This window comes from Ambystoma mexicanum, chromosome 11 (assembly GCF_040938575.1).
Source record: "Ambystoma mexicanum isolate Mex_15411 chromosome 11, UKY_AmexF1_1, whole genome shotgun sequence".
Taxonomy (NCBI): Eukaryota; Metazoa; Chordata; class Amphibia; order Caudata; family Ambystomatidae; genus Ambystoma; species Ambystoma mexicanum.
The window spans coordinates 986,033,629-986,058,647 of NC_090934.1; the positions used below are offsets into that span (position 1 = coordinate 986,033,629).

The 25,019-nt window shown below is 44.1% G+C and overlaps 1 protein-coding gene across 2 annotated transcripts in view; it reads left to right on the forward strand.

Moving 5' to 3' along the window:
- The window catches only part of CARS1 (cysteinyl-tRNA synthetase 1), a 1,125,505-nt gene that overhangs the window by 962,528 nt on the left and 137,958 nt on the right, over positions 1-25,019 (forward strand). For both annotated transcript variants that reach the window (XM_069624151.1, XM_069624150.1), the window contains one exon: positions 11,642-11,722. In XM_069624151.1, the coding sequence (XP_069480252.1) occupies positions 11,642-11,722 (81 nt within the window). The remainder of the gene's footprint in view (positions 1-11,641; positions 11,723-25,019) is intronic.

Below are 25,019 nucleotides of genomic sequence, written 5' to 3' on the forward strand. Positions count from 1 at the left end.
TGTCCCCACCCAAAGACTCACCTATTAGGAATACATCACCTATAGACGATCAACCTACCTTTAATGCACTCCTACGCAAGGCAGCAGTGCATTTCGAGATCGAGACCGGGGAAATTTCTCCTGACATCGACTTTGTAGAAAAGATCATTAAGGAGAAACCCCCTGTCAGCCAAACCATTCTCCTCCTCGCCTCAGTAAAGAGACGAATGATTCCTTCACTATCCACTACCGCGTTGATCAGAGGGGTCAACCCGAGGATAGAAAAATTATTTAGTCCTTCTCCATCGGACCTGTTATACATCAGGGGCCACTCTGTACCAGACTCCTTAGTGGTGACAAATACCAGGAAGAGAGCAGGGGTCCCGCTGTCAACTAGCGAGGCACTACCAGATAAAGAGGGTAAAAAATGGTATGCCCTAGGAAAGAGGATTACCGCCTCAGCTGCCTTTTCCGCAAGAATTGCCAACTGCAACTCTTTGCTGCCAAGTTACGCAGATGCATAATGGAGCAAACTAGGTAAGGACATTGAGGAGGTACCGGAACCCCTACGTACTCGCCTTCTAGCCACGGTGACTGAAGGGACCTTAGTCAACCAAAGCATCATTAAAAATACTCTGGATGCTGCAGAAACGGCTGGGCGTTCCTAGTCCAAGGAATCCTACTCAAACGCCATGTATGGCTACGTAATTCAGGCTTTAAACCTGAAACACAAGCATCTCTTATTAAAAAACCTATAGAAGATGCAAACCTCTTTGGTAAGGCGGTGGATGAGGCACTAGAGACCGCAAAGAAGGAATTTGACCCAATCAAGACACTAGACCAAATTTCAAGGCCTCCCAACAAACGTGGTTATGGCAACAAACGTTTTTTTCGAGGCCAACGCCAGCAGCAACAATACTCTGCAGTTAACTGGTCCTCTAACCAAGGCACCAGTGGACAATAAAACCAAAGAGGACAATGTCGTGACAAGGGAAGAGGTCTGGGTCCCACCCCTAGAGGTTCCCAAGCCACCAACACCAAATGACTCAAAGATTCGGGTCCCCTCCCATGCTTCGCCGGTCGGGGGCCGGTTAACATCCTTTCTTCCAGCATGGGAGGGTATAACATCAGACCGCTGGGTACTATCTACCATAGCCCGCGGCTACTGTATAGAATTAAACAGTTCCCCTACGTACAGACCCCCAAGGGGACGACGCATGTCTCCAGAACACCTCGCCATCCTTCTTCAAGAAGTGGACCAACTACTAGAAAAAGGAGCTATAGAGGTCGTGCCTCTATCCCAGGTAACCGAAGGTATTTATTCAGTGTACTTCCTTGTACCCAAAAAGGACTTAACCATGCGCCCTGTACTAGATTTGCACCCAGCGAACAAATTTGTCAAACCTCAAAAGTTTCGAATGGTGACTCTACAGGAGGTAATCCCCCTGCTTTCACAGGGAGGGATTACATGACAACACTGGACATGAAAGATGCATACTTTCATATTTTAATGTGGCCAGCGCACAGGAAATACCTCAGGTTCATGATAGAGGGCAAACACTACCAGTTCAGAGTGCTACCCTTCGGCATAGCATCAGCGCCGAGAGTATTCACGAAGGTACTGGCAGTGGCAGCAGCCCACCTGCGCAGGTTGTCCATCCCAATATACCCTTACCTCAACGATTGGCTCATAATAGGGGATTCTTACGAACATGCTTCTCAAATACCAAAAAGACTATAGACCTTTTGTTTCAACTGGGCTTCTCCATCAACAAGAAGTCCAGCTTAGACCCCAGCCAGATCAAACAATTCCCAGGGGCTCTAATTGGAACAAAGGATGGCCTCGTCTTCCCCTCCAACGAGAGGGTCCAAAACATGCTGTTTCAAATCCCTCAATATGTGCCCGGTCGAGAGGTGACGGTACGCAAAGCAATGAGCTTACCAGGAATGATGGCGTCATGTATTTATTTGGTACCTCACGCGTGCCTGCGCATGCGCCCAATGCAAGAGTGGCTCAACAGCCAGTGGTGTCAGGCCAGCGGACAATGGGACGATCTAGTGGTGGTCTTGCAGGCCTTGGTTCTCTCACTACGGTGGTGGTCGAAGGAAAGCCTGGTAATAGGGAAACCATTCGCCACCCCCACAGTGGAAGCCACTCTAACCACAGACGCATCCCTCACAGGATGGGGGGCTCACCTATCCCATCAGACTGCTCACGGAGTCTGGACTCCGAGCGTAGCATCCAAGCACATAAACTTACTGGAGCTACTCGCTGTGTTCAAGGCACTGAAAGCCTTCCAGGCACACCTGCAAGGGAAGACAGTGATGGTCCTCATGGACAGCACCACAGCCATGTACTACCTCAACAAGCACGGGGGCACTCACTCTCCAGGACTGTCCAAGCTGTCCCAGAACATCTGGAAGTGGGCTCTCAAACACAGCATATTCCTACTGTCACAACATGTACCAGGGGAACTCAATCTGCTAGCAGATGAACTCAGCAGAGACTGCCCTCTGCCCTCAGAGTACGAATGGTGGTTACACAAAGACATCGTCTTCGACGTCTTCACACAATGGGGATTCCCAGAAATAGATCTGTTTGCAACTCTGGAGAACTCACAATGCCAAGATTACGCCTCCAGGTACCCCCAGAACCAATCCAAGGGGAACGGTCTATCGATACCATGGTCAGGGACATTTGTTTACGCTTTTCCCCCCCCCCGACTCCTCTTCTCAACAAGATAGTGCACAAGATGTACCAGGAACAAGTTACCATGATACTGGTGGCCCCTATGTGGGCCAGACAGCTTTGGTTCGCTCACTTGATGGAGATGTCCCTATCTCCTCCAGTGAAACTTCCATGCCCGTACAACTTGCTGTCACAGGACAAAGGCAGGACACTACATCCATGCCCTCAGACCATGAACTTAGCAGCCTGGCTCCTGAGATCATAGAATTTGGACAATTTACAACTCCTGCAGAGATGCATGGACATTCTCAGGGAGGCTAGAAAGCCTAACACTTGTCACTGTTATTCTAGCAAATGGAAAAGATTTGTCATCTTGTGTAGGGGAAGGAGCATCAATCCAGTTGACACAAATTGTTCTGTACCTGACTCACCTACTAGACTCAGGCTTGGTGTTTAACTCTATTAAAGTCCATTTAGCTGCACTTTCCGCATACACCACTTCCCAACTTAAAGTGTCATGGTGGAAAGTCCCAGTTATTAAAGCCTTCATGGAAGGAGTGAAGAGGATCCACCCTCCCATAGCTATCCCCGCTCCCGGATGGAACCTAAATGTGGTACTAACCAGGCTCATGGGTTCACCCGTTGAACCCATGCACAAAGCATCTCTTAAGGACCTCACTCTTGACTGCTTTTCTAATAGCTATCACCTCCATTAGGAGAGTAAGTGAACTACAAGCGCTCTCTGTACTAGACCCCTTTGTAACAGTTCACAAGGATAAGGTGGTTCTAGGCACACATCCTAGGTTTGCACCAAAATGTATCTCTAAATTCCATGTCAACCAGTCAATAGAACTACCAACGTTCTTTCAAAATCCTTCAAACTTAGGTGAGAAGAGCCTGCATACACTGGATGTTCGCAGAGCCATAATGTTTTATATGGAAAGAACTAGACCATTGAGAAAGACTAATCAGTTCTTTGTCTCGGTGGCAGCAGGAAGAGAATGAGATGCAGTTTCAAAATCCACTATCTCTAGATGGATTGTACAATGCATCACTCTGTTACACTCTTGCTAAGAGAGAACTACCCTTCAAGCCAAGAGCACACTCCACTCGAGGCACCAGGGCTTCCATAGCTTTCATTCCAAATGTCCCTCTTGAGTCCATTTGCAAAGCGGCAACCTGGAGTTCTGTTCACACCTTTACAAAACACTACTGTCTTGATGCCCACTCTAGATCTGATTCCCAGGTGGGACAAGCAGTATTAAGACATCTTTTCTCTACTGTTCCTTCTCGCAACCCACCTCCAACTCCGGGTACTGCTCGTTAGTCTATGCACAGCATGTGATTCTAAGCAGATTAACAAACATCAGAAGACAATGCATTACTTACCGTAAAAGCATTTCTGATGGTTGTATCTGCTTAGATTCACATGCGCCCACCCTTCCTCCCCGCTTGGATGGAAGGAACATAGACTTTCTTCTATATCTCTCTTTTCTGTACTCACGTCTAATAGGCTCCCTCAGGGCAGAAAAAATACAAACAGAGGGACCTCGACGCGTGAGGGATTGCGGGTACACTGCATGTCACTATAGGGATAGTGTTACAGACACGCCTTGTTGACGTCCCCTTTTAGACTACGAAAAACAAAATGCAATACTCCGTAGTGACCACTGGATGTCGGACTATGCACAGCATGTGAATCTAAGCAGATACAACCATCAGAAATGATTTTACGGTAAGTAATGCATTGTCGTACCTGTCAATTGTAATGGGTGAAGTTAACCAAGTCTCCGGCAGTAAAATAAAAGTGTGATTAGCAATAAAAGGCAGTGATCCTTTGTTAGTTAATAAGTGCTTGAAACCCTGAGTGTTCCATGACACCAGCAAACAATCTCAGGGCTTCTGTAACACCAACGGAAGAGAGTCTGCCAACCATTTTAAAGTCTCTTGGATGGCACTCATTTGGACCTTCTTCCCTCCAGGTAACACAGGTTTACTATTGTTTTTAGGTTGGGATTGATTGCTGACTCTCTTGGGTAAATTGGTGTCTTCTTCTTGTTCCACATCCACTTCAAATTTAACTTGCAGCAGGCTATCTTTATAGTCTCGTATCAGTTGCGCTGTGCCCAGAACTCTGCAATGTAATGCTCTTATAGTGGGATTACAGGTTCTGAGCGGCTCTACAAATATAAAATCTTCAGACGGGATCACTCGCAGCTGAGGTATGAGATGTAACTTTTCTACAACCTCAGATCTTGTTAGCCATTTATCCCTTTTCTTTTGTTTTATATTTTTTATGATACATATTGCACTTTCCTGGACCTTGGTTTTCCTCAATGTTTCAACCCTGTCTACCTCTGACGATACAGCCACCTGGACCCGTGGTATATTTGTTCTACGAGCGGTAGAATATTTATCTCCCTCAGTGTCTTCATGTGTGGTATTGAATGTTGAATTCGTATCATTACTACTAATTCCTGAGGTCTCATTTGGCTTTTCAGATAGAATCCAGCTGGTCAAGGTCTCGGGCCATTTGCCTGTCGTTTCTTGGTTTTGCGGGCTCTTTTCCTTGCTTTTTTTTATTTGGTCGGCAAAGATGCAGCTGTGGTCTGGGGAATAGTTTCAATGTTTCCTGTCTTAATTGCTGCTCTTTTTGGTTTGCGTCTCTGTTTTTTTGAGAGGAGTATCACTGAGTTTATTTCTGGGACCGAGTTGATTTCTTCCTGTGCAATAATCCCCTCTTGCTCTTTGGCAGATACTTGTTCTAAATGATGTCCGGGAATGTAGGTGGTCCAGGGATCTGGGAGTCCTAATTGTAGAACTGTATTTACATGAATTCTTCCACATAATTTCAGTAGTATTTTCAGAGCAAACTGCAAGGAGGCCATAGTAGACTATAGTTCTGCAATTGCCCCTGAACTGGGGCAGGGTATATCATTTGATTTAAATTCCTCAATGGGCTCAGAGTCTTCAAGATCAATTAAGAGATTAGGGGACTTTGATAAGCGCCCAGTTGTTGGTGCCAAGGGAGCCTTGTTCGTGGAAGTTGAAAGATGGGCTCCCGAATTGGTCATAAATGAACTGTTGATGGCAATGCTTCAGTTGATTTAGTATTTGAATAATTTATAGCTTTCAATACCTGTGCTTCCACCACTATCGGGTCCCTGTTACCGTTTGACACCTCTCTTACAAATGCTGCCATTGTTCTTTGAATGGAAAGGCATAAGCCTAGTAAAAAATTATCAATATCATCATTTGTAATTTCCAGCGGGGTATTGCTGTTTTGATTAGGCATTGTGGTATCAATAGGATGGGCACTCCCTTCAATCAGTGATCATTTTTTGAAAGAGGGCATGTATTGTCCCTTTCTCTGGCTGTCCTTTTGGATTAAATGCCTCCCTAGTCACATTTGGTGTTAAGTTATCCCTTGATTTTTTGCTCTTACTGATTTTGCCTTTCGGCGGCATAGCCGTCTGCGAATATATCAGCCACTTTGTGTTGACTACTGGTTCGTATCGTGTCACAATTTGATAATATCCTTGTTCTGTGAATAACAGTACCGTAGTATTTGCTCAGTTTGTGGGCAGCATGCTATGGGATCAAAGGGGTCTGGCCTCCGCAGTCTCCCTAGCGGTTGCCAGTATACTCTGACTGTTGCCTCTGTTTAAGTCCCGGTCAATTACTACCGGGGCAGGCGCTCGTTCTGGTAGTTTGCTCTCGCTACCGCCATGCGGCTTTATGCAGCTTTTAAATGCTGCTCTGACTCGCAGCGCTTGCCAGAGACCCGCAGGGCGCAAATAGTTGTCGCTTTAGTGTATCCCAAACGCCGTACAGTAATGAGGGCAGACTCTGACGAATGTCAGAACAGTAGACTTGCTACAGTGAGGTACCTGGAATGTCGCTGTGTCCGTGGCAGTAGTGGAAATGTCCTCCCGATGCCCCCGCAGATCCCGCTCCCAGTCCCACCACACCACGGGAACACAGAAACACACTCTCACGCACTCGCTCCGCTACTCGCTCCAGTAGCAGTGCTATAAGTGCTTTGTTGTCGACGGCTCCTCCGCCACAGAAAATAGGCAGTGTGAACAGACTCCAGCAGGGTGCCAAACACGGAAACACACTCTTGCTGTCTTCTTTGACACTCCGGAAGATGTGACCAGATGGATGGACTCAGCGAACGTGCCAATGGAGAAAGACCAGGAGGGAGGAGGGAGCGATAAGTGAACCTTTACTGTTGACATGATGCATACCTAAGCCAATTAGATTTACAGAAGGTTCCAATAGGATTTACAGGCGAGAAGGATAATGCCTGACATCTTAATCCACTAAATGCAGGAGCAACGTGCGCCGCCCGATAGGAGCGGTGTCACAGAATCATACTATAACCCCTAGTAGTGTAGTTAGGTTAGGATGCTAGCAGCACAGTGCCCTCTGACCACCAGCACTTGTGCAGGGTTTGGAGTGAGATGCGAGGACGCCTGAGCATCAGATCAGGAGCTGAGCAAATGTTGGGGACTGTTGGAAAGGGGGGAGGGCGGGTTGTTGGGGTTGTTAACCTGGAACGTTGGAGGCTTGAATAGCTACATTAAGAGGAACAGAGTAATGGCATTTTTAAGACGGCAGAACATAGACATAGCCCTCCTGCAGGAAACCCATCTGACTAAAGAAAGACAAGTTACCTTGGTAAGGAAGTGGGGAGGGATGACCTGGGGTTCGCCTTACTTAGCGTACGGCAGAGGGGTTTTAATATGGGTGACACTGACAGTCCCATTTAAGGCCCTTCAGACCTTCCAGGACACAGATGGTAGGATGATAATTTTACAGGGAATGGTAGAAAACAAACAAGTATGCATCATTAACACGTACACCACAAATAATGACACAGCAGCCTACTTTAGGTCCTTGTATTCCAAAATAGGGCAACACAGAGAATGTGCATTGATATGGGGAGGAGATTTTAATTGTACACTGGACCCGACAATAGACAGATCAGACCGAAAATGTGCTCACCCAGCCCCATCAGCTAAGGTATTAAACAAGTTGATACACACGTTCAGGTTAGTGGATGGGTGGAGAGCAATGCACCCGCAGAGCCGAGTGTACTCGTAATATGCTGCCTCGTCGAACCTCTACTCAAGGCTAGATTACATGTTTGTGGGGGCTGAATATAAAGCACAGGTCCTCTCGGATCATGCCCCTTTAACGGTTACATGGCAGGTCTCCCCCCCTGGGGCTAGGATTCCAATGTGGAGACTGCGGGTTGAGGCACTCGGGGACGTAGGGTTCGGGGAGGAGGTGAAGGAATACTTGGAGCATAACACGGGTAGCGTGAATTCTGCAGGTACGTTGTGGGAAGCCTTTAAGATGGTAATGAGAGGAGAGGCAATGGCAAAGTCGAAATGGATGCAAGACGTCATAACAAAGGATTTACAAAAAGCAGAAAGTCGTCTGGAAGCCATAGCCCGGCAGTGGAGGGGTCCCCAGAGGAAGCACAGGAGGTATCGCGCCTACAACAATGTAGGGTACACTGGGATAGATTAGGCAACCTAAACTATAGGAAATATGTGTAGAGACAACATGCAGAGGGGGACAAGCCTGGGAGATTGTTAGCCTGGCTCTACAAAAGTGAGAATAAACGGCAGATAGTTATAGCAATCGTGGGGACTGATGAAGAGTTATGAGATGCAGGCAGGGGTTAATAAATGTTTCTATGAGTATTATAAGCGACTTTGAGGAAACCTCAGAATGTGATAGCCTGGAAGTACAGGAAGCATTGTCAGAGATTTGCCTACCCAAGCTAAATAATGAGGAGAGGCATAGGCTTGAAGTCCCCCTTATGTTAGAGGAACTAGTGTGTGTGATCAAAGAACTATCGACTGGTAAGACCCTAGCAGCGGATGGACTCCCGGCGAATTCAATAAAGAGTATAAGACAGAGATCTTAGGTCCACTATTGGCAATGCTTAATAAAGCACTGGACACGGGCAGACTGCCCGAGTCTTGAGAGAGTCGCTAATCGTCCCCCTCCTCAAGCCCAATAAGCCAGATACAGACTGCGACTCGTATAGGCTCCTCTCGGTACTAAACTAGGATGATAAAATCCTCACAGCAGTAATGGAGCATAGACTTAAACCCGTTATAGCTAAGCTTATACACCCGGACCAGACCGAATCCGTCCTGCATAGGAACATTACTAATAACCTGAGAAGACTGCACCACATAATAGACTGCACCTTGGGAGACACACAGCTGTCTGCGGTGGCATCACTAGATGCAGTCCAAGCATTTGATTCAGTTAGGTGGCCCTGGCTGTTAGCGGTGCTGGAAAAGTTTGGTATCGGGCCCAAGTACATTAAATGGGTGAGGTTGCTGTATAACGAAATGATAGCGAGGGTCAAGACAGGTACCATTATCTCATAACAATGGCAGTTAGGCAAGGATACAAGGCAAGGAGGTCCATGGTCTTCGATGCTCTTTATCCTAGCGTTGGAGCCATTGGCTGTCCATTTACGGTGGAATGTTGAGAGGCTGATATAGCTACTCCGGGAGGGAGTCCTCTAATTTCATTATACGCAGATGACCTGCATCTGTATTTCCAGCACCCTGAGACGAATCTGTAATATATACTAGACCTGATGGAAGGATATGCCACCTTTTTGGGAATCACGATCAACCTACAAAAGTCGAGTCTGTTCCCGCTGGGAGGATACGTCGGGGAGTTCGAGTGCACTCTGCCAATGTTGTCAATAAAATGGGAAATAAGCACTTTCAGGTATCTGGAAGTGGACATCTAACATGACCCGAAGACCGAGCATGCACAGAACATGGTGAGAGCCGTGCACAAAATAGAATACATCATGTCTTTCTGGGCCAGATTGCCGTTGACCACGATGGGGCGAGCAGCATTTCTAAAGATGGTGGTGCTACCCATACTCCTTCATTATTTTGCAAATGCCCTGTTTGCAATACCAAAACTGTTTTTTAAGAAACTACATGGTACATGCAGGAGCTTCCTGTGGCACAACTCCAGGTGTAGAATAGTATTGTCCAAGTTCCAGAACCCATACGAGCTAGGGAGTATTAAAGTGCCCAATTTTGAGGTGTATTTTGTTGGGAACAAATTACAATTTGTAACTAGATGGCTGACTGAAGAACAAACGCCCGAATCGCAGCTGTTATGAGCGACGAGTACACTATTTTTTTAATGAGGTGATATGGAGAACAGACTCCCCTGCAACTCATACGTCCTCGCTGATGCGTTTGGGGAGTGTAATGTGGCGCAGGGCATGCCAATTGATGGGGAACAAAACACTGTACTCTACGCAGATCCCACTAATTGCACTAGAGGGAGTAAAGGAACAGTTGAGATTAAATGTGCGGAAGTATTGGGAACCCATGGTGGTGGCGATGGTGGGAGATATAATGAAGGAAGGTCTACCTAAGAAATTTGGTGAACTGTCAAAAGACACTGGAGTACATGGGGGGGGGGGGGCAACACCTCACGTATAACTGCCTTCTGAGGCATTTTAGACATAGATGGCCGGAAGCCGCAGTGCCCTTCCAACCGGACAAGATGATACAGACATTCTCTATGATGTGCCTGAAGGAGGACACAAAGTCTTGCGGATATGTGAGCTATTGATGTCCAAAGTGAGAAAGGAGTTGGGGCAGACCAGGCTGAATTGGGAGGTAGATTTACAGGTACCCATGTCAGAAGCAATGTGGACCAGAGCTATGGCATACCACAAAAAGGTGTCTAGAAATGCACGGCTTCAATTGATTCAACTATATGTGACCCATAGAGCATACCTAACCCCGAACAGAATAGCAAAAGTTCAGCCAGGTAGAAACACAATCATGCCCGAAGTGTGGAGAGATCGATGCAGACTTGCTCCATATGTTCTGGGCCTGCACAGAAATTGGTAGATTTTGGGAGGAGGTAGCCCAAATGCTAGCAAAGGCGGATATCACACTGGATGTCGGGTCCCCCCCTAGCATGTTTGCTGGGGAGCTTTGCTAGAGGGCTAGACATGGGAGTAAGCTGAAAGATCTGGCATATAGTCTGGCCAAACGGAGGATTGTAATGGGGTGGAAAGCACAGGCGAGGCCTGCGGTAAAAGTATGGTTGAGTGATTTGTTAAAATGGGCGAACGCTTAAATCGTGGTGTGGCAAGAGGCAGCAGGCGGGGACATGGATCAAGGGGAAAGGGGGTGGGAGGGTTAGACACATGGAGGCAATTGATTGCAAATTTGTCTAATGCGGCACAGGAGACCCAAAGAGTGTCATAGCACATGACGATATCGAAGCCAGAGGGGTCGGTGAGGAAGACATGGGAGGAGGGTGAACTTCTAGTGCGATGTAGGTTTGGGCGGGAGAGTGGGTACAGACGGCAAACATGTTTTTAAAATTGTAAGGTGAATGGTTATGCAAGTCTGTAAATTGTTACGGTTATATAAAATTTACAGTTATATAAAATTTTCAAAAATGGTATAAACAAAAATTAAAATTTGAACATTTAGGGCCATTAAACTGAAGGTAATTAGTTCTAATTTTGTATTTCTTCACTGTACCTTATTGTGAGCTTCTTAATGTTGATGCAGACTTTTCCAAATAAAGATGCAAGAGCCAGTTGATCTACAAGAGTTGTATTCCCTTCTTCACTTTGCAAGTGGTTCAAGAGGCACTAAATAATTCAGTCGCCAAATCTGTGTTTTGATGACCTGAAAGGGTGCAGCCAACTCCTGAAATAGCAGCAGTGTGGACCATTGCATGTGTATTCATCAAATCTGGATCATTGCAACAGTTAGGTTCCAGCAAGGTCTACAATAGTCTCAAAACATTCTGTTGCTTTACAGTGCTAATGGTGATTTTGGAATTACAAATGCATTATTGTAAACCTATATTAGGTGTTTTGCTGTTGTAGAACGGGAAAAAACTCCTCAGAGATAAAAACCAGATTTCTATATTTTGCAGTATTTGAGGTACTGCAAGTATGTGATGAGCTCCGAGATGACGTTTTACCTGAACTGGGAGTTCGATTGGAGGATCACGAAGGTAATCTAATTAAATGTACAAAATGTTATCTGCTAACCTACTTAATTTGATGACAATGTTATTATATGGAAGTTAATTTGCTCTTTGCTTTGCAACATTCCCATGCCTCGTTTTTGGGCAGCCAGCTCAGACAGGAATGCTTGAAATACATTCTAAAACTTGTCATTTATTTTGCATACCTCCACGGTTGGCACCCACTTGTGCAATAAATCCATTTCACTCTCTAGATTCCCTGTTGGATGCATGGCCACATTTTGGTACAACTCTCTTGCTTTCTTATATATTTAAACAGATTCACCTTGCAGCTTGTAATAAGTTGTGATGAAGCGAAGCATTGCGGTACAAGGGAGCTTTTGTGTCTCTCAGCCATGCCTTGTAAGTGCACCTGCTGTATGTATGCTTTACCCTGAGGTTCATTCTTATGCTGGCCAATTGCTGCTTGGATGTGTGCAGTAGCCTTGTCAAAGCAACATCAAATGAAAACTAGAGGTAAAATAAATATAGCAAAGAGGGAAAGAAGATTTACTGCTAAATGTACTACATACTACATCTAAATTCATAAGCTGTTCAATGTTTTCGACCGCCAGGGCACACCCAAAAAATACTAACTCTTGAAACTATTATTCCGATCATTCTTTAGTGGTTTTATTTTGCAATGTTTTTTTCTACAAGGATTGCAGCTTCTCAATTACTGAACTGTTTTTTCATGGTTGATGTTTACTTATGCACTAATTTGTTTCTTTCAGCTTTTAAAAAAAATAAACCAAACAGCATTTGGCTGCCTGACACTCTTAGCCCATAGCCCTTGATTTTAAACTGTGCATCCAATGTGATCCCTTTTTTGTCTGGTATGGGATCATGAACCGTCTGCATTTCCGGCTTAATTTATGGCCCTCAAAGAGTGGCTTCTCTGTTTCTTTGCCAATGGATAATGTCCATACTCTGCCACTGAAAGACATTTTAGGTCTAGTTATTGCTCAGAACACTGGTTAGGAGGGAACCACTTCCTGTCTCGGCATTCTTGGGTGTGTGCCTCACTTCCTTTGTGGCCTGTTGCCAGTCTTTTCTCCCTCTACCAAGTCTGGTGAGCCCCAAAAGACATGCTGATTTAAGCTTCAGCACTGTCCTCTTTGCCACCATAATCCCCACACAACCCAAAGACTGAGGTCTGCACGGCGGGTCATGGGAATAACACTGCTGCATCGCTAGTTGGCATTGTTTTTGGTCGGAACAATCCCTGTATCTGATCATCTTCCACTGAGAGCTGGCCCCATGTTCTATGGCAAGTATGCTTTTTTTTTAAATTACCGAGGTTCTTGGTATACTGAAATTCTCTGGCTCAAGTAGGCCTTTTTCATATGTTGACCAGAGGGGTTTGCAGGCACCTTTACTTATAGAAGGACCTTAACCAATTTTGTTGCACTTGTTCTACATCTTGATAGATTAATTAACTTCATAGATACAGGATAGTTCCGCCTACACGTGGGTTCTCAATTAAATATAGTTTAAAGCATTTCAAGACCACTGTAAATAAATATGCATGGTTTTAACTCAAGCAGATAATGGTTGATCCTGTGTGCTACATAGATAAAATCTTTGAATGGGGGTAGTCCTTTAAGGCATACAACCTACTAGATATTATATGCACACATTTCTTAGATAAAACAATTTATTACATGTGGGTGAAACATGCAATCCACTATCAAAAAACGAATAATGTTAATTAAAGAGACAATATTGCATAGGTTTAAAGGTTACATCAATACAGCACCAAAATAAGAGTCAAATTAAATTTTATTCAAATATTTAATTTGCTTAAGTGTGTTAACATCTGCTCTTTTTATTTAAGTTAAGTGTGCTTCAAATGCTCAAACATACTAAAGGATGATGATTGATGTTCAATTTTGTTGAAATCCTCAAACAAGCACTCAAAAAGCACCTTGATATTCATAAGAGAATGTCGATTTATTTAGGATAAATGTTTTCAAATGGAAGTGCCCTTGTTGACCATATACCTTTAGTTGATATCTTCTGCTGAGAAATCTTAATATCATCAAATGAGACGCTTCTAGGAACTTATATCTCCATTTTAAAATTCTCAACTAAAAAAACATGTATAATACTCAACTATATTTGCTCCCCTTAACCTCCAGAATCTGTGACCCGTCTTTCACTACATTTGTATCTTAGGAGAATGTATTTGAATATCTGTATATTTCTTATATGTTTTGTCTTGACATGGTAGATAATCTGATCCCTCCTAAATAAATTAAATGAGTAATTTGTACTTTCATCTTATATTTGAGGTACATCCGGATTGAGTTCAGAGTTTCTCAATTCCCCACAGTTTAGCAGAGATAAGCTCTGAATTTGCACGCTGAAAAGATTTGCCCACATTTAATAAATATATAATGCCTATCTACCTTTCTTAAAAAAAATGTTTAAATATACTTCAGGACTCTCCTGGGTTGCCCATCATAATCTTTGTCGTGAACCAGTTTTCTGGGGCTGAGAAGCCTCTAATTTATTCGTCAAGCAGCCCAAATCCGCTTTGCCATGTTTTTTGGCCTTTTAAGAATCTTTTTTGCTTCTGGCTTGCGGTTCTCTCTCCTGGATATTGTTTACAAGAATATTGATTATTAACTTAAAACCTAGTTCGATGGAAAAGAATGCAGCAATTCGGGCTGGTGAGAGTACAATTAAGTTTGTAAATATTTGTATTGATCTAATGCTATACGCATTAAGTGGGAACCAATCGACAAACCCTGCCCTGTAGTTTATGCATCAATCTCCTCATGATATGAAGAACAGAATGGGTAAGATGTACTGCCCAAAAGTATTTCCTTTAAGGGTGTCGAAGAAAGAAGCAGACACAAAGTTGGTTGGAGGTGGTTATAGACTGTTATTTGTGCATAAAAAAGCCCTCACTATCCCTATCTTCTAAGAGGGGTTTCCCTGCCTCAAAATTAATGCTAAAGGGTTAGTCAGAATGTCTATCAAATCAAACTCCACCGTCCTGTGTTACAACCTACTTCTATCCCTCACACTACAACTAAAGGATCATCTAACCAAACTTTCCTTCTTCAGGAGAATGTCTCCCTTCTCCTGATGCTCGGATAGTGTTTAAAGGAATGTTATCTTGCAACTAGAATGCCGGGGGAATGACTCCCTTCCCTTGGCTTGTGGGTTTCACACTGCCTTTATAAAATTCCACATCTAGGACAATGGTTCCCTTCTCCTGGTGTAGAGCTACACAGTTACCAATAAAGCCAAGGGCAATGACTCCCTTTCCCTGGTGTCTCCAGAACAACTCCCAGTTCGGGACCAGGAGAATCACTCCCTCTCCTGGTAATGCTTTGCACAGTTCACAACAAGGCCAGGGGGAATGACTCCTTTCCCCTGGCATCTATGTTCCAAGAGCTTTAAACCTTTCTCCCGGAGAATGACTCCCTTCTCCTGATGTCTAAAAAGTTATTTCGCTCAATCTTCAGCTTGATGTACACTTTGCTACTGTGTTTTGGTGTTAGCAAGTCTTTAATGATCACTGTGAAGAGGACGTTCTCCTTGCTTGCTCAGTTACCTTTTGTAGGGGTCTCATACCCGTCTCTGGTGGTCAGTGGGCTTGTTACTGCTCCTGCAACAAGCAAGCTATCCTCTGATGCTTGGTTTCAAATAGTTGGGGTCAGCAACCTGTCTCTGGTGGTCAGTGTGTCTATTGACACCACTGCAACGAGGAAGCTCTCCTCGGATGCTTGGTTTGTATTGGTTGGGGTCTTCAACCCACCTCTGGTGGTAAGTGGGCTTATTGTCACCACTGCAACGATGAAGATCTTATTGGATGCTGGGTATGATACGATATGATATGGCATTTATAACGCGCCTATACACAAGTGTTTCAAGGTGTGACAAGGCAAGGGAGGGGGAACAAAGGGAAGACCGACAACGATCTTACTAGGTCAGGTGTCATTCAGATCGCGCAAGTGCATGGGAAGGGGGAAAGGGAAGTGTGAGGGGCAAGGGAGAGGGGAAATGTGCAGTACAAGGGATAGTAGAATAAATAAGATAAATAAATAAAGGGCCAGCTGGTGGCAAGTGCAAGGAAGTGTGCAGACATAAGTGCTGGGAGGGGGACTGTAGGGATACAGAGACAGTCCTGAGGTGCAGGGGTTGCCAGGGAGGCAGTGCCGTTGGGCAAATGGCGGGGCCTGGGCCCGGGCCCAAGATCAGTGAGAGTGGCCAGGTAATCAGTGCAGTTTCAGTCAGGAATTTAGCAGGGGAGAGGGGGAGAGAAAGCAGAAGCAAAGAGGAAGGTTTTGAGGAGCTTCCGGAACCGGAGATGGTTCTCCTCAAGTTTCAGGGAGGCAGGAAGGCTGTTCCAGAGGGAGGCCCCTGCCGCGGAGAGAGATCTATCCCCAACTCATTGCTTGGAGAAGCCATTGACCCTGAGGGAGTTGGAGGCGGATGAGTGAAGAGCTCGAGAAGTAAGATCTTTAGGAAGAGAGAGTTGAAGGTATTTCGGCCCCAAGCCCCAGAAGTCCTTGTGGACAATGCAGAGGGTTTTGAACTTAATCCTCACAGCCACTGGGAGCCAGTGTAGAGATTTCAGTCCTGGAGAGATACGGTCCCTGGGCTTGAGGCCAAGGACAAGTCTCGCAGTCCTGTTCTGGATAAGTTGCAGAGGAAGGAGAGTAGAGGCATGCAGATTTAGTTAGAGGCTTTTACAATAGTCCAGCAAAGAGAGAACCAGGGCTCTGGAGACAGTGAGCTTCTAGGGGAAGGAGTGGAAAGGAAGAATACCTCTGAGGAGGTGCAGCTGGTAGTGTGACTTCTTAGAGACGTCAGAAATGTGAGGAGAGAAGGAGAGTGTGGAGTCGAAGATGACACTGAGGTTTTTTGCCTTGCAGGTGGGAGCAGGAAGAGGGCCAAGAGAGGCCGGCCAGAGAGCTGCAGGGAAGGAGGGAGTGTGGGTGTGCCGATGAGTAGAATCTCAATCTTACTGGCATTAAGTCAGAGGTCATTGGTGGGACACCACTCCTGGATAGCAGACAGACAGTCAGAGATGAGGGAAGAGAGGAGGAGGCCGAGGGTAGCCTGAAAATGAGCTTGGTATCATACGCATAACACTGAAAGTTGGGGCAGAAAGCGGCGATGCAGTGGGCAAGAAGTGCCAGGTATTGGTTGAACAGCCAGGGAGAGAGAGGTTAGATCCCTGTGGGACACCACAAGTGGAAGTGTGCCTTTCTTCTACTACCATGTCCTCTCCTGGTCTCTCGCACCTCCTGCTACCTTCTGAGGGATTTATGCATGCCACTGGGACTTCCTGGCACTGGGGTGCTTCTCTCTCTGGCTTCAACAGCACTGCGGCGGATCTGCCCTCTGGTATGCTACTCAGCTCTTCTCTCCTGCTTCGCCTTCAGGTCTGTCTCAGATGGACCCAAGAAAAACTCCTTCTGCGCTTCGCCAGTGTCCTCTGCTCTTCTCCGACTCTCGTCTGCCCACAGCGTTTGAAACTACTGCTGGTATCCGCACCTGTTGCCTCTCCTTGCTGGGTTTGGCAGGTTTGTTGGTCCACAGTCTATATTTATACAATGTTGCCAGTCCCGCCCTGGTGGATTTTGAAAGCTCCTTGTTTCCGTTGATAACTTAATCCTCATGCCTCTTCGGGGCCACCTTTTTGTACTTTTGCTTTTGCTTTAGCTTTATCCCCTGTGTTACAACCATACAAAGGTTTACTTTCAATAAAATGGTTCTGAACAGTGGGGCGGGATAGGGATTGTTGAGGAGTGACCATACTCAATGGGCCTCCCCATGATGTCCTCTCACATTAAACTGCCCGTAGGGGGACTATTGGGTAGCAGCTGCACCTCCCTATTCTCATAGGAAACGGCTCCCTCTTGGAGAGTAGTGATGACACTTTGCGAATGGTCACACCGCAATGTAATGCACTGTTATGTTGGCTTTTCTTAAGATATGAAAGCCCTACAAGTGGAATTCTCCTGGCAAAAGGGGTTTTCCTTTAATGTGGGCATCAGTTCGCACCACTACCATATCCACAAAATAGACACATTGTCCTAACAGTCTTGGTTCAGGAAATTCTTCTCAAGTGTCACGCCTTGCCCCAGGAGCCGGGTAAAACAAAAAGTAATTTATTGATCGAACAAAGGTAACCACAAAGTTTATGAAGTTAAATCAAGAGTGATATATAGAGAACATGTGCAACACACAATTAATATACACTACAGATGCTTCTATGTAAAAAGCAATCACACTATCAGTGCTACATGAAATGCAGATGCGACAGTGGCAGATCCTTTCATAGTTGAAAACATTTCAAATAAAAATGAAATGATCCTTGCATGCATTTCTCTGCCAATACAATACATGCTGCATTTTGCTCCAGTGACCCCAGGCTTCACCAGCTGAGTGTGTGCCCCGGTTTGTGCCACCAGAGCATTCAAATTTAACCTGCCTACATCTGACTTTGTTTTACCACAAGATGAACAAGGATTGTTGCAATGAGTGTATCAAAATGTAAGTGCATCAATATATAAATGTTCCATAAAAAAAATACTTATAATACATTGCTATAACATGCAAAGTGGGAGTATTATGATTTATCAGGAAAAAGTGTAAGAATGACAATTCCTTTAAATATCACTAGCATTATGCTAATGGGATGGATTCTGTAGTATAATGGTCACCCATGTCGGGATGAATTTTAATACTGATATAAAACAATTGGCATATTGAAAATTCAGATTGATGGCTACATTACTGCAAGCACTTTGCAATACATGGCAAACAATCTCCCATTTTAATCGAGATGATCCTGACGATCAAACATATTTCTATTATGTGCATTGCCAATGTGCCCTACCTCGGATCTATGTTAAAATTGCAACAAAAACAGAGGCTGAAAACACCAATAATCAAATTTCGAAAATGTTTCCTTTTTTTGTGCAAATGTCTACAAAATGTAATGCGGGGAGACCCCTTGCAGCTTCCCCTGCAACTCCCTACCATAATGTATTCCCTAACCCAACACCCTATCTATTTGTTTCAAAAAAAGTACAAAAATATTGAAAGATTCGTTTTTTCAGCCTAGTTATTTTCCAATTCTTTTTTTTTCAGTTGCTACCCCTGCCTCAACATCAGCTTCATACTATTCATTCAATGTTCTCTAGTTTTAAGTGGAACCCAGTAGAAGTATTGGGCACCTTTGCAAAAGTTGTTTGGAAAGCGGCCTTGCTTTACCAGATTGCATGCTGCATAAGTCGGCAGCCATTTATTTTTTATATAATTCCGTTTGTTCAATTTTCATAGGTAGAGTAAGAACAATCTTAACAACTCCAATGCATTTCATGGTAACTCACATTTACCCTTTACCCTTCTCGCTATTTGTGTTTCAAGCCTGACTTTTGTTGCTCAGTAACTGTTGAATTCTGAATCTGGATAAAGATCATGACAGTCCCTATAACAACATCATATGTCGCGTTCATCGTTCTTCAAGGTCACTATTGTAGTTATTCTATGCACTACACTATATATGTTCTCAGGACACATTCCCAGAAGAAAGCTGCTATGACAATTAACAACTCTTGCATTTCTCGGAGTGACATCCCATGCCTTTCAACTTTTGAACTCTTTGTAATGCAGGGTACTCGTGATTTGAGGATTTTGACATATGTGGGAAAGGGAAGATGTAAAGGAACAATATTGTAGCACGAACATCCCAAATCTTAAATGTAATCCCGGTAATTATTGAATACATATATTTTTAGTCTGCGTTCCTTATTAACCTAAGAACGTCCCTCAATGATTACCCCACCACTTCGTGATCCATAGTAGCCCATTGTTTAGTGATGTTCTCGTTACCGATTCAAAAATGTTCCTTAATTGGGCTGGATTATACTAGCATCCGAAAACGGGTTAGCCAATCCCCGACTACTAGTAGGTGCTATCAGTAAGAATCTAGTCAATCTGTGAAACCTACTCCTATATATATTTTTTAATGAAAATTGTCTTGTCTGTCACTTGTAAAACAAATGTTGACACAGGAACTGGAAATAACTGGAAGAACTCGAACACTGGTGGCAAAATTACAATTGTAATGGCTTCCTTTGTTCTGATCCTTCACATTTACAACAGAGGCCATTTATTGAAGTTATTTGTATTTTTAATATATAATGTTGGGCAATTACCCTGGTTTGCGACACCCTAAATCATTTGTAATCTGTACACGCAAGTAACCTATGTATCTATTAGCCCACTCAAAAGGTACCAGTCCTTTTGTTGTAGGCCGTTCCTTGGAGTTTAAGGAACTCCGATTTTTGTAAATTTATTTTAAATCCTGGGCTTTATGATATTGATCTAATTACAATAATAGATGAGGGAATGACTTGTTTGTATCTGCGTGTGAAACCAGGATGTTCTCTGCGAGCATGTATTGTTTGTGAGCAAATGGTATCCCCTGGATTAACTGATTTTAGTTTATATTCTAAAGGCAAAAAGCTTCAAACTCAGAGTGAACCGGAGTGGTGACGGGGCAATCCTGTTTAGGAAGGGATTAGAGGGGATCCCATTTACTTTAATGTGTTGATTTGTGGACCGATAGTGTGCTCTAATCCGTGCGAGAAAGCCCTCTCAAAATCCCCTATGCCTTAGCATTCAAAACAAAAATGCCCAGTGAACACGATCATATACTTTTTTTACTTAAACAGATACCAAGGTAGATTGGCACCTTCTACTTCCTGACTTTTCTAACCACAGATCATGTGGGTGGGCAACCATTTGTAATCGAATAAAAGCATACTTTGAAATTGGTCAGGATTTCAAAATGTCCATTAGTTGCATCACATGCACCAGTAATCCATCTATAACTGCATCTCTGTTTACATAGAACAACTTTGTTTTGATTTTCTCATTATAAACTGAACTACAAATACTGTCATTCTGTGGCAAATCTCAGGATGATGTCACTTCTTCCATAAGGGGAGCCCTTTACCATGAGGCTAGGGGAGGTGAGGTGTGCTTGTCAATCTTTTGTATGTGTAATCTGTCTTTCTGTGCCAGGCCTATCCGTTAGAATTATTTGATCATCTCCTAACCTTAGGCCTCCTAAAATCAGGCCTTCTCAGTCCTAGACCTTTTTTTGTCTGATTTCAACATTTGTATAATGCAATTTATTTTAGTAGCAATGTTACCTTTCCTGCATGTATTTCTTAATTTTGGGAAATACTGTACATAGATTAGGACGTTGACTCCCATTGACTGAGCTTCCCCGCCGCCTGGTCGAACAACGTGGATGAGTAGTGCCACCAGAGTGCCTGCTTCGCCTGGGAAAATTGGCTGCCATCTCCACGTTGCTCCTCCTTACTGCTGCTGCAACGCCGGAGGACTCACTTCCTGAACTAACCTACACCGGACCTTCAGTATGTAGACAATTGAATCATACATATACATTAGACATTCTATAGAGCATAGTATCCAATTCGTATTGCTCTTTCATTCCTTAGATTCACTGCTTTCACAGAAGTGGCGAGAAGCCACACCCCTTTACAGGCACCTACTTCTATTAAGGCATGGGGCCATGCGCACCAGAGTGCATGCTCATTTATTTTTGGACTCAGTAAGAAAGTTGTAACTGCTGCATGATTTTGTAAGTCACTTCTGTTTTGCTCTATCCATTTGTATAAGAAGCATCAAGTGTAATTGAACCATCACTGTGTTGAAATTGTGCTATTTTGTTATCTCCCAATATTAAAAATGAGGAAAAAACTGCTGACAATAAATAACTCTTTACCTGATGCAGTTTCACTAAACTTTCCCATGGACAGCATTTCGAGGGTAGCAGCAATGCCACTTCCCCTGTCACCTGATAATGACTCTAACCTCTTAGAGTGTGCCCAAATATGTTCAAACCAATTGAATAATCCCCCAGACCTGTCCCCTTTAAAATATACAGTTGACGGCCCTGATTCCTCACAATCTTTGTAAGGCGAGGAACGCGACAATCCTCTTTTGGGAGTCAATCAAAAAGGGAAATATGGTTTACAACGTGATGAATCATGTAGGGAACAGGCTCTGGATCGGTCCCTCATGGATATCCACAAACACCTGATTTTTCTCTCAGGGGAAATGTCTCTACAGAACATCTGGACCCTGCTGCAAGATAAAACAGAATTAAAATCTATAAATGCTACGATGAGAGATGACCTAATGGCAGAATTGAAACTCCACACCAGGGTAATGAATGACATTCTGAAGGCAGTGATGGATTGGCAGGGGTCTTTACAAATGTTTTTGGGTACCATTGACAATTCCAAGATGGGGACGAATTGTTCGAATTCAGCTGACCACGATTTGGAGGCCGATAAAGGTGCAATTGAGCTTGGTGAATCTGCTGCAACAATTGATATTAGGGTAGAAGGAGAGACTGAAGCCCTTCCACTTCATACTTCCTATTCTACCAAATTTAATTTAAAAATCTCCAAAAAACGAGAGAGAAACAATTAGAGAATTGGCACTGGCTCAATCTACTGTCAATAAAACAGAGGAATTTCCTACGGGGCAAGGGTTTTCGTGATCTTATGGATGTAAGAGGGGCAGAGGAGGACGTGCTTCTGATCTCTGACTCAGACTACAAAAGGGCAGGATTCTCAACCATCCACTAAACAGTCTAATGAAGACGTAAGACCTTGTAAAAACAGGTCAACACAATCTGACTATACTGAAGGCACCACAAGAGTATCTGACGCATTATAAAATAAGATTGATGCTGGTAGGATAGATCAGCATCTCAAATCTATTGAATTGGGAGTTAACGATATATTCGTTATTTTCAAAAATCAGACATCCTTATCCAGATCATCTACTACACTACAGAATGGGCTATCTATACTGAGGGAGGTGGTCCCGACAATCCCTCGAGCGTTACTTGCTCCTACAATTGATTCACCATTCCTCTTTGATGGAGCTTTAACCTGAAATGATTTTTCCACGAGGGGGAAAATGGATCAGAACTAATTAAATCTTAGGATTATACCTCATACTGTTACTAAGGAGACGGCCCCATATCTATCTAATGGCTCATTAACATCTATGGGAAAAAGTTCAACAGGGATACACACTATACCTACTAATTCTGGGGCAGCAATGAAAGTTGTCTTTCCAGCTGACAGGGCCATGAATGAAGACTTGGTGCATAAGATGTTTGATAGTTTGGCACGTCAGGATCGATTGTCCCATGGAGGCACTTCTGCACCTCAGTACACTCTATCCTGGGGATCGTGTCCGATGACAACTAAACCAGGGCGGCCTGGCACTTTACTCTGTCAGTTTGATAATTTCACTAAAGTCTAGTAGAACTTTAGGGAACAAACTGTCAGTAACAATAATGATTCCCAGGCTGCTCCAAGGGACAACGAAGGGGCAGGCGAAAGAGTGGAAAAGAGATATGCCACTTCTGAATCAGACATTCCCCTAAGAGCCCCAGTTTTTCTGGGCGACCCCAGTCTCATTCTGAATTACCTATTTGAGGCAGGCTGCCCCTCATTTCTTAATAGAGAGACAATTTTCTCTTTTCGGACATCCCCGAGTTGAGCCTAATCTCCTCGGCCGACATCAAGTTGGTTGACTTTATACATCCATTTAGGTACGATTATGTTAGACTCATTATTAGCACCCACACATGTGAGGGACCGTTTTCATCGGGACACTTATGGGAACGCGGGACGGTAGGCCATGTGTTGTGTTTGTGTGGTTTTCATAACGTTTTGACCCATTTGCTGGTGGCCTTTGTCACACAACCCTTTCATTTCCAAATGTGACCTAGATTTAGTCGCTGCTTTAGGCACCATACACTTTTGTAACCTGCACAAGTCACCTACCCTTGAAATGGTCTGCCTGTGCTCTTTCAAAAAATGTATGCTTGCCGTTCCTCACCACATTGGTTTTCCCGATGTACACATGCTAAGTGCGTCTGTTCAGGCTGTGAGCGTAAAACTCCTGTGTACCATGGCTCAGTGTTTGGCTTGTGGTATTGCTTGTTTTGTAAACCACTACAAAAAATGTGTGCTCTCCTAACTGCAAGAGTCGGAGGAATGTAGCGGAGCATTTCTTTTCTCAAAATTCATAGAAGCCATTGCCGTACCAAGCCAACCATGTCCAACACATACCTTTTTTTCTGTCATTTTCCTGTTTTTCCCCCAATCTATGGCAGTTTCCCCTACCTAGTTGTTGCCTGACCTATGCAAATCACCCCTTCCGAAATTGGAATTTTGTCTACTTTTCAGAAATACTTGCCTTTCTGTCCTCCAATCCGGCTTTCCTACCCTTTTCTTCCATTCCGTCCATTCATGTCCAATTGGCAAAAATGGCCAAAATCGCTTACCTCTCACAAAACAGTTGATGACCACATCAAAATAATTTTTTTTCGTTTCCACTCAACCTGTTCCTGAAAGCCAGGAAATTGGGGAATTCAGCACAGCAAACCATTTGTTCCTAGCTCTTGCAAGGAAAAAACCACAGGCTTCTTTGTACATCATTTTATTGGCATTTTTTGAAAAAACCCAAAATGTTCACTCATTCTGCTTATTTTCTCTCACCCCTCCTACAGCAAACTAGGATTCCTGGGTGGCGTTACGACCGCCTGCATGTGGGGAAAAAAAGGAGCCAAATTTGGTCGAGATACCTCATGTAACAAAAAAGTTACAAGCCATTGAATGGCCACATTCTGAAATCACCAAAACCCTGGCACTTGGGAGAAATACCCATGTCACTTAAGGGGTTAAAGGTTCTTATAACGGGCTCTGTTGCCACCTGTGTGGTTTCTTGGTGCTCTGACAGATCTGCAAAGCAAAGTGGAGAGGGCGGGTTGGTTAGTCAGTCAGGAGAAGAGAGCAAGGGAGCTGTGATGTGCTGTTGGCAGCTTCAGTTTGGTTGACACTGTTTGCTGAGCTCGGCTTGTTTTTGTTCAGTTGTTAGACACCATGGGCTGTTCTGCATGCCAATGTGTGGTTTCTTTCGTCGTGCTGGTGTAGTGAATTGTCTCGGTTTATTTCAAGGTTTAATCAACATAGGTAAAACACCTATTTTTCAATATGGGTCTCAGTGTCACATTATTGGAAAATGGGTGATGTTTTCCAAATAAATCTATGGATTTTAGGTGCCGGGGAGAACCAACTGTCCGGGCACATGGGCTGTGTAAATATATACACCAAAACAAAGTTTCCAATCTATGGTAACTCCCGTCCCCTGCACACTCACAATGGCTTAACTCCAGCCAAACAATTCTCTA